The sequence below is a fragment of the Phalacrocorax aristotelis genome, chromosome 3, assembly GCF_949628215.1.
Source record: "Phalacrocorax aristotelis chromosome 3, bGulAri2.1, whole genome shotgun sequence".
NCBI classification, from domain to species: domain Eukaryota; kingdom Metazoa; phylum Chordata; class Aves; order Suliformes; family Phalacrocoracidae; genus Phalacrocorax; species Phalacrocorax aristotelis.
Window position 1 is genome coordinate 100,068,813 of NC_134278.1, and position 16,480 is coordinate 100,085,292.

The 16,480-nt window shown below is 37.6% G+C and overlaps 1 protein-coding gene across 5 annotated transcripts in view; it reads left to right on the top strand.

The window, feature by feature from the left end:
* Positions 1–16,480, top strand: part of CDC42BPA (CDC42 binding protein kinase alpha) — a 188,951-nt gene that overhangs the window by 68,045 nt on the left and 104,426 nt on the right. For all 5 annotated transcript variants that reach the window (XM_075088713.1, XM_075088714.1, XM_075088717.1 and 2 more), the window contains exons 5-6: positions 3,907–4,002; positions 8,712–8,860. In XM_075088713.1, the coding sequence (XP_074944814.1) occupies positions 3,907–4,002; positions 8,712–8,860 (245 nt within the window). The remainder of the gene's footprint in view (positions 1–3,906; positions 4,003–8,711; positions 8,861–16,480) is intronic.

A 16,480-nucleotide genomic window follows, 5' to 3' on the forward strand; every position in this document is an offset into this window, starting at 1 on the left:
TAATTTTAAACAGAACATGTATCTTACTCTTTAAATTGCATTGAAATTCTTTATGCATACTAAAAATAAACTGCCTAAAGAGTAGACTCATAAAAACATAGCTCAGTGTCTGACACATACAAAGTTGCTTTGGCCATCAGGTTTTCTTTAGTTTGGACAGGGCAAGGAGTATGTTGGTGTCTCTTCCAACTTGTCTGATTGAATTATCTCTAACTTCAGTTTTTCTTTGAGACTTCTGCTTTGCTACTCTGACTGCCTTGCTGTTCAGTTGCTTCCAAGTTTATTCTGATTTCTGCATTTATGTTTTAATTAAATCTTGTGAGGAAATGAGATCAATGGGAAGCCATCGCACTTTTTTTAAAGTATCCAGACGAATTAAAGCCAATTTCTGATGTGTGCACATCCTGTCTCTTTTAATGAAAATGTTATCATATTAAGTAGTATAAATGGCATAGAGATTGTGGCTAGACATATACAATGTGTTTCCTCTTTATCCAGAAATCATTCAGATACTAAGCAATCTGGCATTAGTCTCGATACAAAGGGGTATTTCTCTCCAAGACAGATATTACTGTAAGTTTTATTATTTCAGTGAAAAAGAAAAGGCCAGAAATAAAGTTCCACTCTATTTTTAAATGTACCCTTTTAAAGTCAGTTTAAAAGCTATTTCTTTCAATTAAAATACAGTTATAAATAGGTTTGAAAGATTTTTCTCTATGCAAGGTATTAAAAATACTCTTCCCATGGGTCCGGCTGAATTTCTGCAAGTCTGAACCGTTAGCCCACAAAGAATTACAGCTATGTTTTTCCATGTACTTATAACCCATGGGTATACAGTGGAAGGAGAGCCATCTGGAGTGAAAATGCATTACAAAGCTTGACCTTCAACAACTGTAACCTGTTGTTTTTAAACGTTGATGAACGCATCTCACTTGCTACTACAGCTAGGGAAAATGACCTATTTTGGCTCTGTTAGCAATGTGCTGCACTAACTCTGAAATACACAGGAAAATCATACAGTCCAAAAATGCAGGACAAGCATGTAGGTAGCTGTATTTGTAAATGACAGAAATAAGTTGTTCGTATATCCCTGTATCAATTCTGTGGGAAGTGGGAGTCACTTGTAAAAGCAGAAAGGGAGCATGTACTGAGAGGCTTGTGAATACCAGGTTAAGGTTGATGACTGCAAGCTCCGAGAGTAATTGTATGCACAAACTTTGTTACAATGAAATTGTACAGGTTGTGAGGTCAGTGTTCTCTTTCGTATTATAAAGAGCATTACTTTTCCAAATACTTGGCACTGTTGAAAACTCAGATGTGATGTAGAACTGGGGACATGGCTGATAGGAGGAGTACCTGAAAGTGTGCGACAGCTTGCTGTTACACTCCCAGACCTGTTACCCTGAGTGTTAACAATCACTTGCAGTTACACGTGCGCCACGGTGATGCCAGATGAGGCTCAGGAGAGACCAGGACAAACATTGTGCAGCACAGAAGCAGTCAGCACGCCTGGAAGGTGCTAACTCTGAGCTGTAATGACATAAGCACCAAATAGCCAAGCAGCCTGAATTCTTTGCTGGTTGAAGGCCACAATAACAGTATAGCTATAACCAAAGCACTGGGTTGACTTTGCTGTGACAGAGAGTTGGAGTAGATGACCTCTGGAGGTCTCTTCCAGCAATTCAAGGAGATTCTGCCTAGGGAGAATGAAGTATAATGCTGAAATAATGAAAGGTACAAAGAGGGGTTCATTAAAAAACAAACAAACAAAACCCCACACAAACAAAAAAACCCTAATTGAGTTACTTTGCGGTAATTAAAAGAACCACTGTTACCATCTCTTTTTTTTTTTTTTGGGTGGGGGGGTTGGGCCATGAATTAATGTAAAGCCCATGAACCACTTAGACTCTTCGGCTATTACTGTCTTAGCTGTGACCTACTGTGGTAATAGCTGTTGCTGTCAGCTCTAGGCATACTGCCTGGGGGTGGGTGTCTAGTGTGCTCAAGGAATGCATGGTCTTTTGTTAAATCATGGCAAAAACAAGTGGAATTATAGAAACTCTCTGTAGTAACTAATCCTGTGTATTGTGTCATAGCAAGTAGGGAAACCTCGTCATTTATCCTTGTGAAAACAAGTGTTCATAGTATCTCTCTCTGAAATATGTCAAGAGTTTATAAACAAGGAAGGAAAAAAATCAAGCTGAAGCATAGAACAGCTTTTCTTCATTCTGAAGATCAGCCTTCTCCTCCTCCCAACCCCATGTCCATTTTTCATTTAATAACATTTGAGGGTATTTGTTTAAAGTATGTTTTGTTATTTTCTCAAATTTCAATGATTTATCTTATACATTGTGTTATGATTTAAGTATACCATCTTTCTTTGTCCTGGTTTGCCTTATTCTTACTCACTGTATTCACCAAAACAAGTCTTGGTATTGTTTATTTGCTTGGAGGAGGGAGTTATTTTCTGCTTTGTTTTTACTGCATGTATTCTTGTGCATAGCTCAATCTTATATGATATTTCGCTTTTCATTCTTCATTCTCCAAATCTCACAGCCAACAATAACCATGTCAGAGTTCTGGTATTTGAATATTATTTTTGGAAATGAAATTGGAAAAGTAAAAAGAAAAGGCATGATTTTCCTTTAAAATTAGCTGTCTCCTAAGATGGAAGAGACAGAGTGCGGTTTAAATCGATGAAGAATCTTTGTGAAGTAGGAGAGTGTGCTGGAAGAGGTTATGGTCTGTGTTTTTCTCTCAGACTCTGCCTTCTAAATAGAGCCCAATATAATTATTATTCTTTCTTTTACACTATCTTTTAGACATTTTTCTGAACAAAATGGTATGTTGGCTTTGCTATTTAGTACCTTTTGTTTTCTTGTGACACTCACTTCAGAGCTCAGTCCATTCAAAATGTTTATCATATTTCTTTGCTATAGTTTCTTTTTGGCTTATCCTCTCTTTGGTCATTTACCTTTGTCATTCTGCAAAGCTGCTTTTGCCAAGGTATTTTATTCACTTCTCGGGGCAGGTTGCAAGACCTCCATTGAATTAACTGCCTTGCTGCTTAAAAATAAGCAGTTGGTTATTGTCTTCACATTTTATCTTCTGTTGTTTCATATGAACCTGTGGTCTCCTCCTTCTCTTAGATGTTCCTTAGCATTTCCTGGCACTTCTTGTTCCTCCTCTGTTCCACTTGCTATGAAGGCACCTTTTTGCCTCCTGTGTTTTTATCTTGTATGTTGAGGGGAGGTCCTTCTGGATGTCTTATCAGCAGCTTATATCTGGCAAGAGCAATATTTGATTCTGTCCTACTTTTCCTGAGCAAAAAGGAACAGAGGAACCCTCAACTGGTTAATGACATTATAGCTACATGGAAGCTACTGGCAGCAACTCTGAAATGAAAAGAAGGTTACTTAAGTGAAAATTCAAGTGTAAAACCAGGCTAACAGCATGATGAGATAAAACAATGGCACAAGACTCCAGATTGTAGTTCTTTAGCTCCTGTTGTAGCTGTAGTTATGTAGTGCCATTGATGACTGTTTTCTTCAATCTTATATTGCTATTCTGTCATTATTGATACTTGATTTCAATATCTTGTACGTACAAAAAAGACAAGATTTTTACTTGGAATATTTAGACAATGGGAAACAGCAGCTTATTTCTTCCTTTGCATCACTTAACCTTATAGAGAATTACAACTGTTTAAATCTAAAGAACGTATCACTGATACCTAGTTTTTCATAGATGTTGACATGTTTTGAGAGTGTAGTAAATGAATTTTTAACTGAGAGGCAGTTTTGAGTTTTTTTCCCCAAAATACACTGTTAAAACATAGTCAGCCTGCAAAATGTGTGTGTTCATGTATTTTACTTAAAACCTATAATTATTTTTTTCCCCCTTCAGACAGCCTGTTTTCGAGAAGAGAGAGATGTGTTGGTGAACGGAGATAACCAGTGGATCACAACATTACATTATGCATTCCAGGATGAAAACTATTTAGTAAGTGTTACCTTTACATATGTATAGGTGGAAATGCAGATTCTTGGTTGTGGTTTGAGACAGAGTATATTTTGTTTATTTGTTAATCTTGTGTTCTGGACTGCACAGCCATGTGAGGGTACACGATTTTATGCATACAATTCTGAAGAGTGGAAGGTGGTGAGAAACTTCAAAAATCTTGCCATAAATATCTCAGGAATGCAGCTTTGTTTTCTAAACCACTTTGCATTGTTCATAAACCTTGCTCTGTCTGCATCTTCTTTCTTATAGTTAACCACTCCAGTTTAATGGGATTCATAAAAATAAAAGTGCACTTACTAACATAAATTTTCTATTTAACTTTAATTTTTGTGAGTAACATTGCTGATGACTGTTTTACAGTTAGAAATAGGGAGTAGCTCCATTTCGAAACAGCAGTTAATTTTGATTGGTCTTTGCTTCTTTGAGAACTTAAACCCACTAAGATGTCATAAAGTGTTCCTGCAGCGTGGAAGAATGCCACTAAATGTTGGAGCCTGTAATTGTAGATTAAAGTGTCTCTTTAATATTTAATGTTAGTTCGTTTTCAAGTGTTTTGAAAGACTTGCAAAAAGAAGCTAATCTGAAGAAAAGGTGCCAGTTTCTATGAAATCTTTCCCATTTAAAATATGTTTTGATTGTGTTACACTTTTGGTAATATTTATTCCTGGAAAAGTAAACTACTACACACTGATAGATTTGCTTATTTGGGTTTTATTGCCCTGTGCTTTTGATTTTATATTATTAGTAAGTTCTAACATTTTCTTAAACATTTATATGCAGTCATAACTTGTCCCCTTCCACAACGTGTTCAGTAAAAGAAATGCTACACCTGGCATTCTTGCAGAATAGCAATGCTTTTTAGCATTATATCTATATATATATTATATATTGCTTTCCATTCTGTCAGCTCAGATACTTGGAAATGCATGGATTTTGGAGTTTATATACAAACAGGGCTCTGCTTTTGCAAATCTGTTGGGTTAAATACGTCCCAACCAGTATCATGCTTTGTTAATGCACAGTAAAAGTAATCTCGTTTTACATAATTCTGATCTTACTATTAACATTATTTCAAAGGAAATATTATCTATTCCACAATGGCCTGCTAGAATTTGGTTTAATTTTGCCTTATTACCACTAAGCACAGAGGAGCTTCTGTTCTTTATCCTTGATAGTCTGCTAACAGGAACTAGTTTTGCAGCTTGCTGGGGAAAATATCAGTAATAGCGTTATTCATCATTTTAGTGTGAATCTATCTCTAGTTCTCAGTACTTTTTATTAAAACATAACAGAGGTGGCCTTTAAAAAAAAAAAACCCTCTGTGTAGATTGAACAGTAGATGTGGTTGAGCAGTGGATGTTGTTTACCTTGACTTTAGTAATGCTTTTGACACCATCTGCCATAAAATCATCATAGACAAGCTGACAAAGTATGTATTAGATAAGCAACAGTGAAGTAGATTGAAAACTGGCTGTTCTACCAGGCCCAGGGGGTCACGATCAGTGACAGTGTCCAGCTGGAGGACAGTCAGTGGTGGTGTACCCCAGGGCTCAATACTGGGGCCAACGTCTTCGCTAATGACCTTGATAATGGGATGGAGTGCACCCTCGGCAAGTTCACATATGATAAAAGCCAGGGAGAAGTGGCTGGTATCCCAGATGGCTGGGCCATCATTCGGATGGACCTTGACAAACTGGAGAAGTGGACAGAGAGAAATCTCATGAAGTTCAATGAAAGGAAATGCAATGTCCTGCATCTGGGGTGGAATAAAATAAGCCCAGTACGTGCTGGGGGAACTGGCTGGAAAGCAGCTTTTCTTTGAGATCCTGGTGGATAACAAGCTGACCATAAGCCAGCAACGCACCCTCACAGCAAAAAAGGCTGAGAGTAATCTGGGCTGCAAGGAAAAGTGTTGCCAGCGGGTCAGTGGAGGTCCTTCCTCTCTGCTCAGCCCTGGTGCAGCTGCATCTGACGTATTGTGTCCAGTTCTGGGCTCCCCAGTGCAGAAGAGAGCCCCTAGAGCAAGTGCGAGGCCAGAAAGATGATGAAGGTACTGGAGCATCTTTCATGTAAGGAGAGGCTGAGAGAGCTGAAGTCCTTCATCCACATAAGTAAAGGCTTAAGGGGGGTTATTGTCAATGTGTATAAATACCTGATGGGAGGGAATGAAGACAAGGGAGCCAGATTCCTCTCAGTAGAGCCTGGTGGCAGAACAGGAGGCAATGGACACAAACTGAAGCATATGGGATTTCTTCTGAACACAAGAAAACACTCTTTTACTGTGAGGGTGGTCAAACACTGGAACATGTTACCTGGAGGGCTTGTGGAGTCTCCATCCTTAGAGATACTCAAAACCCAAATGGATGCAGTCCTCATCAGCCTGCTTTAGCTGACCCTACTTAAGCAGATGAGGTTGGAGTAGATGATCTCAAGAGGTCTCTTGCAACCTAAACAAGCCTGTGATTTAGAATTAAATGCCCATGTTAAACTTCCACTAGTTACTACAATTTAAGGACATGAAGTCTGTGCTTTGTCTTCCTCTTGGAAGGATGGTGCTGTTGTACAGTAGTATTTTGAGAAGTATTTAATATTTAAATAGGTCGGGGGGGGGGGGGAACCAACAAACTTTTTTTGAGGACATGGGTCTTAGACACTGGATGGGATTCTATGCATTGACTGAATTGTTTTATTAAAAATTTAGTTGTTAGACTTAGCTTTGATTCCTATGTATGTGTTTAAGTTAAAGTGTACAACATAATACTCCTTGTTACAGTTTAGATGTTGCCATATTTGAGGGTTTCCTTGTGATTAGGCTACTGTGTTGCTCTTGCAAAGTGCGAGTTGCAGAGTCCTGTGTTGTAAGAGCCAAAATTCCTTTATTTTGGTATATCCAGTTACTGAGTTATATTGCTTTTAAAAATGCTGAAGAATGAGTGCAGACATCCCATATCAGTTATGAGAATCTTAAGAGGTTTTTTCAACATACTTTCAAAGCAGTAAGTTAAGGTCTTGCAGATCTCACAATATAGTGTATCAGTTAATATAATTATATTAAGTTCCAAAGGCTTAATGTATTTTTTAAAACTGTAAAACATGAGAAGCTAATACTGTAGATCTTGTTTCAGAGGGAGCATAGGAGCACCACTGAACAGAAGATATTTATCTTGTGTAAGGCTTGTGAGCGTAGTTTAAGAAGCTTACTATTCATGTCACAAAGCAACAAATGAAATTTTGCCTGTCAGCACATTTAGAATTTTGTGGAAATGCATTCTGTACTTTCTTCATGCACTTGGAATCAGTGAGGATGCCCAGATTATTCTGTATCAAATTGTTAAAAATCTTTGTTCATCACCTTTATTGTTATGGAAAGCATGAGGGCAAAGAAGCAGGCATAAGATTTCTGCCTGCCCCACATCTTCCTTATAGCTGGTATGATTTTGCAGAGTTTTTTCTACATATCCTAATTTCTTTTTCTGAAGGTGAGAAAGACTTGAACCCAAGATTTTAAAGAATCAACTTGGAACATACATTAATGCATCTTTAGTATTTTTTGTTATTGGTGATTCATTACACGCTCTTGTTAAGAGTCATTACTTCAAATGTGGATATATGCTGCCTTCCTGGAAGCTGAGGTTGGAACTCTAGGCAAAAGCTTGCAAATACTGTATCCTTTACCAGGAAACTATTTTAATTAGTCTGTCCACAGTGATGTTTGAAAGTAATGTCATAGCAGTAGGTGTTAAATTGGATTGCTTATAATTAGTTTGTTAGTTATAATTAGTTTGATTTGTTTCTTTTTCCCATTTTCCCTTCTAGTTGCTGTTCCACAATTAAAACAAATGAAACTAAGATAAAAAGATATTAATAGTGAATTACCCACTTTTCTTAAGTTTACTTTGACTTGTCATTTTGGCCATGCCTCAAAAGGAGTGGCATTGTGTTCTGTCATAATATAGTAAAATGGAGAATGGTTCTGATTGCTTTAAGTCTTTGCACCTGATTAATGGGAAGCAGGTTCCATGTTTCATTAATACATCAGAAATCAAGTGTATTTTTCCCTATAAGTTCAATTGGAGAAGGTGACACCTTCCATGATACATTGGCAGATCCTGTGTTGTGCATAATGTCAACAATACCTAGAATTGTATTGCGAGCCACTGCAAGTCTCTTAATCTTTACCTTAATCTGAGTAGTCTGAAAACGGTGTTATCCAAAATCTTTTGTTTAATTGGAGAAGATGATGACAGGAAAAAAGGGAAAGGGAAGCCTGGGAAATTGGAGCCTTTAAGTGAGATCCCAAGTTAACACAATTTTTCATTTTTATACGCCTGTGCTTTAGTCTTTTACTCCTTTTGCATTCTTTCAAAGGGTATTGCATTTATAAGGGAATCCAGAGATTCTAAATATTTTTTTTGGTGATGGGACAGTGGATGAAGCTCATGGTATTTTGTCATGAGGCTTACTGTATTTGGAGAGGTGTAAATATGAACCATATTCAAGTAGGTTAAATATTAAAATAAGGTTGAACCAGCTGCTTATTTTCAGAATATCTAAGCATCTTTGCTAGCTTTTTTTAATGGCCATAATAATTTTTGTAATTAATTTTTATGCTTAAATTAGTTTTTAGTCTCTGGTTCACTCAAATTGTTGTGGTTTTCCTGTGTTTTCTTATCATTCCCAATCCGTAGTACCTGGTTATGGATTACTATGTTGGAGGAGACCTGCTTACATTGCTCAGCAAGTTTGAGGACAGACTACCTGAAGATATGGCTCGTTTTTATTTGGCTGAAATGGTGATAGCTATTGATTCAGTCCATCAGTTGCATTATGTTCACAGGTAAGTGATTTGAGCTCCAAATTACTGTTGGAGTTATGGGGAGTTAACTTGATGGAGTGAAAATAATTCCTATTAAAGAGTTTAAGCTAATAACAAGTATTTGCTGTAATAGTAAGCACAATAGAACTGACCTGCCTGTGTCTTGTGGTTATTGAGAACTATTGCCAACCTTGTACTGTGTGGTCGGTGACATGAATGAATATCTGAATGCGCGTGATGAATCTTGTGTACTGGCACATTTCAGAATTAATGATCCGTAATTTATAAAGACAAAACTGGAAACCTGTTTGTGAAATACAGTCAACTTTGAACAGGTTTATTGAAGGGTCAGATTCTGTTTCTTAATCAGTTTGTTCAGTCTACACGGAAGTTGAAAACTCACCATTTTGTGGTCTGCTTTGGATTTGTTTCACCACTTTCTTTTTTTGACTTAATGAAGTTATCTTTAAAATGAAGTGAGGGCATTTTGTTAAATAAGTGGAAGTACTTAAATTGTGGTACTTATCTTTACCTTGGTATATTAAAAAATACATATATGGTGTTCAAAGGAAAATATGAAGTCATCTGTGTCTTAGCTTTTTTGGAGGCCGGGACTGATTTTTCCACAAAACTAGCATTATCTTTTCTTTAATGTTTCATTTCCTACTGAATTTCATGGCAGTTCTTGTATGCAGAGCAAAAGATTACCTTACAAGAGGGTGAATTTTCAGATGCACTCACTAGATGTACTTTTGCTCTGACAGAACTCAGAAGGAAACCTCCCAACTGTTTAAGCTGAATCATTAAGTTGGCAGAATGACCTTGTTTGATATGTCCATTTATCATCCTTAATCAGAGTCTATACTGGGCATTCCTTCTTCTACTGTTTCCACTTGGCTTCTTTGCTTCAGAAAAGGGTTTTGGGCTGGTTTGGGTTTTTTGGTTCCCTTTTTTTTTTTCTTTTCGGCGCCCCCCCCCCCCCCCCCCCCCCCCCAAAAGGGGTGTTGCACTTGGTTTTGTTTTCTTACTGGGTTAAGTTGTGTTTCCTTTGAGATGGTGGCTTTTCATGAAAGAGCTGTAGCTAAGAGTACTTCAAGGTGGGGTGATGCCAAGCTGCAAATTGCTATTCTGGAATATTTTGAAGGCTTCTAGTTTTGTTGAAAATCTGTGCCTACCTGCTAAAAAGAGCTGTTTGTGATAATGCTTTGTGGAAAAATACAAGCAGAGTATTTTCCTTAGGCAGTTTTCTTGAATTTTGAAGATTCCAACTGCATTATTTCTGAGAAACTGTTCAATTAGGATGTGATGTGGTAAGAATTTCTATTCAGTTAAATTTGGATCTAACTTTTAAAATGTGAGTAAACTGTTGAGATGCTATGGGGTGGGGGGAGTACTTAATGTACTGCATAAAGTGCTGTATTTTACCCAATAAGTCCACATATGTGGTAGTAACTCTTCCCAGAAGAACAGATGCCCACTGTTTCTACCTTTTCCTCCAAACAGATCAAAACCTTTGCAGTTCAGCACTGTTCATATGTAATGCGCAGCAGATGTGTTGTTTCCATCCTCAAATAGTTAGTGTTCCCAAGATGAAATAGGTGTTGATGTAAAATTTTGATAGAAAATTCCGTACCATTGCAGTTCAAAACAACATACTAATTATTATGCTTGCATATTTATTACTATGAATGTTTAACAACAAAAAAAGCATCCCTATACATTCCCAGTCCTTTATTGTTTGATTTGTGGCTTTGCGGGTGAGGTTCCCGTGTTTATAAAGTTATAAATGCTACTTTATGGCATTTTATCATTAACGCTGTGGCAAGGCAATGCCCATTTATAAGGGGATGTTTTGCAAAGATTAAAAATGTAAAGAGCACTTGGGTATATGTTAAATGATCAGCCTTTGAAATGAGACCCGTTCCACTGTTAGTTTTATTAGGGTGTTTGCAACTGGTAAAGCAAAAGAAAGGAAAAGAAAACACATCTAAATGCCACTAATGCTCTTTTCCTGAAAGTTTAACTGTGGTGGCCACATCCTTTTTGGTAGTGTTGCACACAGGGAAGGACGTAGGAGAAGAAAGAAAACAATACTAAAAGATGGATAACGTAACAGCTGTAGTAGTGGTATTTCAGTTGAATAGCCAATATGCATCAGGATTTGATCTGAGTTGTAGCTAGGGAACTAGAAATCATGCTTTAGGCATGTTTTGTTCCAGGTTTTTTTCATACAGTGAGAAAGCAGATTGTTTTGGTTTGTTTCTGTTTGGTGCCCCGGTTCTTTCAGGATGGATTTTCAGGTTAACCATACATAGTGCTGTACTTCGATGATAATTTTCTTCTTCTTCTGAATGTTTTTTTGTGCTTTCTAAAAACTGTATTTCTGTTTTTAGTCTGTGTGCCGCCACTCTTGCTCTTTCCTATCACTAGTCACTTTCCTGTTGTCAGTTAGTTTTGTTTGTGAGCGGTACTGATTGCGGTGGTGGTTGGTGGGCAGACCACTCCAATATCAAATGCAAGTCACTTCTCTTTCCTAAAGTATGTTGGGCAAGATTCTCAAAACATCAGAAAGAAGCAACCGCAGCATTACTTAAATGAAATCGCTACAACTGTGTTTCAGGTTTTGGAGTTCCAAATTTAAAAGCTGTTTCCGCACTAGTGTTGTGAGATTATGGGGTGGACTTATATTTGGAAGGAGATTAAAATCTAGGTATCAGTGGAATATGCAGAGAAGTCGCATGAAGTTTTTGAGGTTGTCTTCTGATACCTACTGAACTGAAGAAGGAGAAAGGTTGCTAGCTGAAAGTAACATTAGTACTACTGCCTTTAGGATATCATATATTTTTTTTTCCTGCTTTTGTCCACTTTTTAGTTTAAATAAATATGTGGTAGAATGTTTTTGAGATAACATCAATCAGAACATACAACTTTGATAATTCTTCATTTCTGATCAATTAATTTCTCTGAACAAATAATGTGGTATTTTACCTGACAGTTAGATGATGGCTCAGAATGTTAATAAAATGGCCTTTTCTTTAATGTGTATCTTAGCTTTCGCTATTGTTTTATGAACACACCAACACTGGCATTACCAAATGACACTGACAGCTCCAAGACTAGCTTTAGGAAGATGACTTCATCTAAGTTAAGCGTATGTGCAGATGTTTACAATGAGGAAGAAAGTACATGTGTGTATCTCACAAATATGCAACTTCCTTGGGAGTTCATGTAAAGCTTATACCTACCCCGATACCTTAAATTACTAATTTGTACTAATGAAGTGATGCTTGCTTGTAGGCCAAGGTTAAATATTGTCTTGTGCCAGTTTTTTGCAAACTTTAATATCATCTAGGGTGACATTTATGTTTATTAGGAATCAACATCAATTTCTTTTGTAGATTTGTAGCACCCTTTTTTTTTTTTTTTGGTTGAAAAAAAGCCTCTATGTACATTAATATTAATTTGAGTTTCGAGGTTGTATTGTTACTAATTCCTCATGGCGTACATTAAAAGCTTATATTTGCATGCATTATCAAATATCCAGGTGTGGGCTGGAGTAAAACTCTTATCGGCTTTAGCTACACTTCATTTATGCATGTTGTATTACCTCAAACATGTAAAATTTGTTATTCCTACAACTGAGACTTGAGGTCCTTCATTATTTTATTGGTGAGCCAGGTTTTCTCTCCATTTTATGTAAAGTGGAAACTGATGTTTAAAATGCTTGGTTTTGTCTAAATCCATTTAAGTAAAAAAGACTTTAGAAGGCCTGCTTGCCACTGGAAGAAATTTCCCCTGAACATTGCAGAAGATACCTGCTGGGCACGTACTAGTCGTAGGCACAGTGCGTGTGCCACTGGTGGCTTTGCATGCCCCTTCAGCGTGTCTGTGCAGCTGCCTTTTGTGCCACCTTCTGAGGCAGTCCCTTCTTTATAGTAAGGGTGCATCTGTCTCTGTTCTAAATTTCATTTAGGACATTCCAGCTTCTTGGATATTACAGAATTTTAAGTCTTAACGTGCTTAAGTAACTTTCATCTTGACTTTCTTTTCTCCATCTGTCTGTTCTGTGCAGGGTTGCACAGTGGTTCAGTGCAGAGCGGATTTGCAGCTAGGGATTGTTCAACGTTAAGGCGTATGATCCTCCAGACCACTGCAAAAATATTCATTTAAAATACTTTTCATAGATCACCCACGTTAAACAGTAGTCTTTCTGTTGAATGGTAAAACAATCCTCACTTACCTTCTTACTATGAAAATATTTTGGAAGGATTATGAAAATGTATGTTAATTATTTTTGTTGGTTAAGTTTATGGGAGGATAGTTAAGACTGCAGGGTAAGCTCTGAAGTTATATACATTTCAGGTGTCATCTTTTGCATGTGAAAAGATAGGCATGCAAAGCATAAACACACCTACTTCCATAAGGTGTGCAAGATTACAGTTTGCTTTATCGGTGTGTTTCTGGATTTCTAGTTGCCTCTGTCTTTTACTCTGAAGGATTTTAGCATTCTAAACTGCCAGATGCCTCTTCCCCCCACCCCCCCCCTTTTTTTTTTTTCCTTTTTCTTTACCAGCTTCTGAAGTTTAAGTTGGGCTTCTCTGGAACATTAGAGTTCTTAAAATGTAGAGCAGCAGAATTCTCTGTGGAAGTGACATCCTTTCGGAGAAATATTGAACATAAGGGAATAAATGTGTTAGAGGGATAAAAGAACTCTATTTCCTATCAAGCCAGCCTTTTCTTTGCTTTTAGCAAGCAGGTACTGTTTGTTCTCAGTAAAAATCATTTTAGGGACATCCCCGAAATATTTGCTGAAGTTAGTAGGCAGCTGAAATCTGGGATTCTTTGTAGGATGCGTTTCACTTTCAACTATAAGTTTCAGAGCCAGCATATCCATTTTTGACTTGCTGAATAAGTGGTTTTCTGTCTTCTGGGTGTATCCCATCTTTCCTGATCATTAATTTGCTTAAGTGGAAAATTTGGGGGTGGAAGGCACATCCTAGGGAGTTAGCTGCATTGCACGGCATGTCTGAGTTGAGTTGGCACAAGGATGAGCCAAGTGCTCTGGCCTTTGGTAAAGTGAAACGTAATTGTGGGTTTGAAAGAAAGCAACAACATATTTTAAGTGTTTACCGAACTTCGCAACAGACGTCATGTCAAACACGCACACGCACACGCACGCACACACACACACACGAAGATGTCCTTACAAAATGCTGAGAGTGAAGGAAACAGGGCTAGAAAAATAAGGAAAAAATAACGTAGGGTTATTTTGATAGTCTACTGAAAATGTATTGCCTTGAAATGGTGCGTGGTTTAGTTTTACATGGAAAACTGCAGGACAGAAAGTTATTTTAGTGCGTATTTGGTAAGCTAGTGCTTCCTTACAAGGTAGTCCTTTACAGAGGTCGGAGAGCACGGTGAGTCTAGGCTCTGTGTTTCCTCTCCATTTTTCCACTGAGGAAGAGCTGAAAACAAAGGTCATCTTTACAGACTCCAGGCTTTCATTTTGCCCTGTGACCCTACATGCTATAAATAGCTGGCAGCTGCTCCCATAGTACCCCCTCAGGGTGGCATTTGGTTTGCAGTGAGGACTGTAGGAGGTTAATGCTATTTCACTAGAATTTGTTGGTAAGATTTCTGAAGGAGCTTGTGATGAACTAGAAGTATTTTGAAATAAAAGACCTATATACACTGGAGTGCCAGGAGCTAGTGGATCAGACTGGCTGTGCTATCATGTAGAAGACAAATGGTTTCTTATGGCATTGTGTCTAGTAGGAGTGTTAATTTAAGTGAAAGCTGTGTAATGGGGCCTGAGCTACCATAGACCTACATTCTGTGTTACTCAAGCAGAATGAATTTAGAAACCCTGATTCCAGTGCTTGAAGCTATAGTAGCCTTGAGTAATCCTTTTCAGCAGAGGTGCTTTTAGAAATGTATCCTTTGGCCTTCTTTCTCCCATTGTTCCTCTGTCCCCAAGACCCAAGCTCCAAACATCCCTACTGCTCTGCTGAAACAAAGGCTTGGGGGGCTGTGCAGTGAATTGAATAAGGACACCGGTCCAAGTTGTAAGTACTACATTTTAACTAACCCGGGTCAGTTCTCCAATCTATTTGATAAAGAAGGAGAACAGGAGGAAGTAGCTTTAAGCTGGTCTTTCTAATAAAATCTGTATTCATCACATTGTACCCGTTTTCCCCTTATATCCACTGAGTGCTACTTGAGATATCTGGCGATTTACTTAACTCTATGATTTTAAAGAAAAAGGGACACAAGAAGCTGCTGGAGCTGGGGTATCTTAAATGTAGATAGCTGTAAAACCCTCAGAAATAAACCCTTCCCCTTTCATGTCTGATACCTACATCCTAAGGAGGGAAATTCTTGATCATTGTGAGCTGAGGAAGGCCAGCAAGACAAGGAGAACACCCCTCCATTCTTTCTAGTGAGTCCCTACCAGTCCTTTAGCTAGACAATTATGCCTTTCTTAGAAGACACATAGGAAAAGGAGGAATCTGTAGATGAGACTTTTTTCTTCTTTTATGTAGATCGGTAGGTCTTCTGGGTACAGTTCCTTGAAAGACAGATGGATATGAGCAGTCTGTCAGATGTTATGTAAACCTTTTTAGGTAGGAACTGGATGTGGCTGTCATAAAACAGAAGTACATAAACTCTCCTAAAAGTGAAAATAGGAGAGACAGACAGGAAATAAAGTTTGACTGAAAATGATCCTTTTTAACTTTGTACCTTAATGTGAAAATTCTTCATGCCGAAAGTCTTATATAAAAACCCCTGGCCTTGCCTTCCAAGTAATAATGTTTATAGCAAAGCTCAGTAGACACTAAATGTGATGGAACTTTCCAGGAGATACTGCTGCCTGTAGCATAAAGATTCATTTCATTTCTGTGGTGTTTGCAAAAAAGAAAGTCCACATTAGAACTTTTATAGCTGTGATATGAGATCTGGTTCAGTTGAGGTGTGTTCAAAATTTCATAACTTATTGTGAAGACAAACCATTCCCATTTGTAAGTTGTTTTTACGTGAGTTCAGCTATAATTTTTCCCTCATTCTTTTCTGATTATTTCAGACCTGGAAATATTTTCTTCTACTACTTTCTTTGATGTCCAAAATCAACAGCAGGAAAGTAGGACAAAAACATTTTCCTTACTTCTGAATTTTTAGTCCTAGTGGCTGTGGTTCTGAGGGTATAATTAGCTTGTTGTTTGGTGGCTGAGGATACAGTTGGTAATTAACACTTTCAGTGATTTTTATTCTTGTATATAAAGCTCAGAATGATGCAAGCAGAAATGAGGGTGGCAGTTGTGTGATGGGAGTCTTTATTATCAAGTTTTTTGTTATATTAGGAGACTAGCTGCCTCATGTTTTATCTTCAGTGGACTTTCCATTTCATTACCTCTGTTTGTGAACACAGTATTTATTTCATAAATACCTCCTTTCATAGTGCCTCAAATTTTCATTTATGGAGACCCCATGTGCTCTTCAAGTTCCTCCTTAGAATGCTTTTACTTTATTTATGATTATGGGCCCTTTGCTTCTTTTATTTGAAGTAAAATTTGTTTTTATGATGCCAGATTAGATTATATCAGATTAGAAGCTGCACAGGACTAAATTAATTATCTTCTGAAT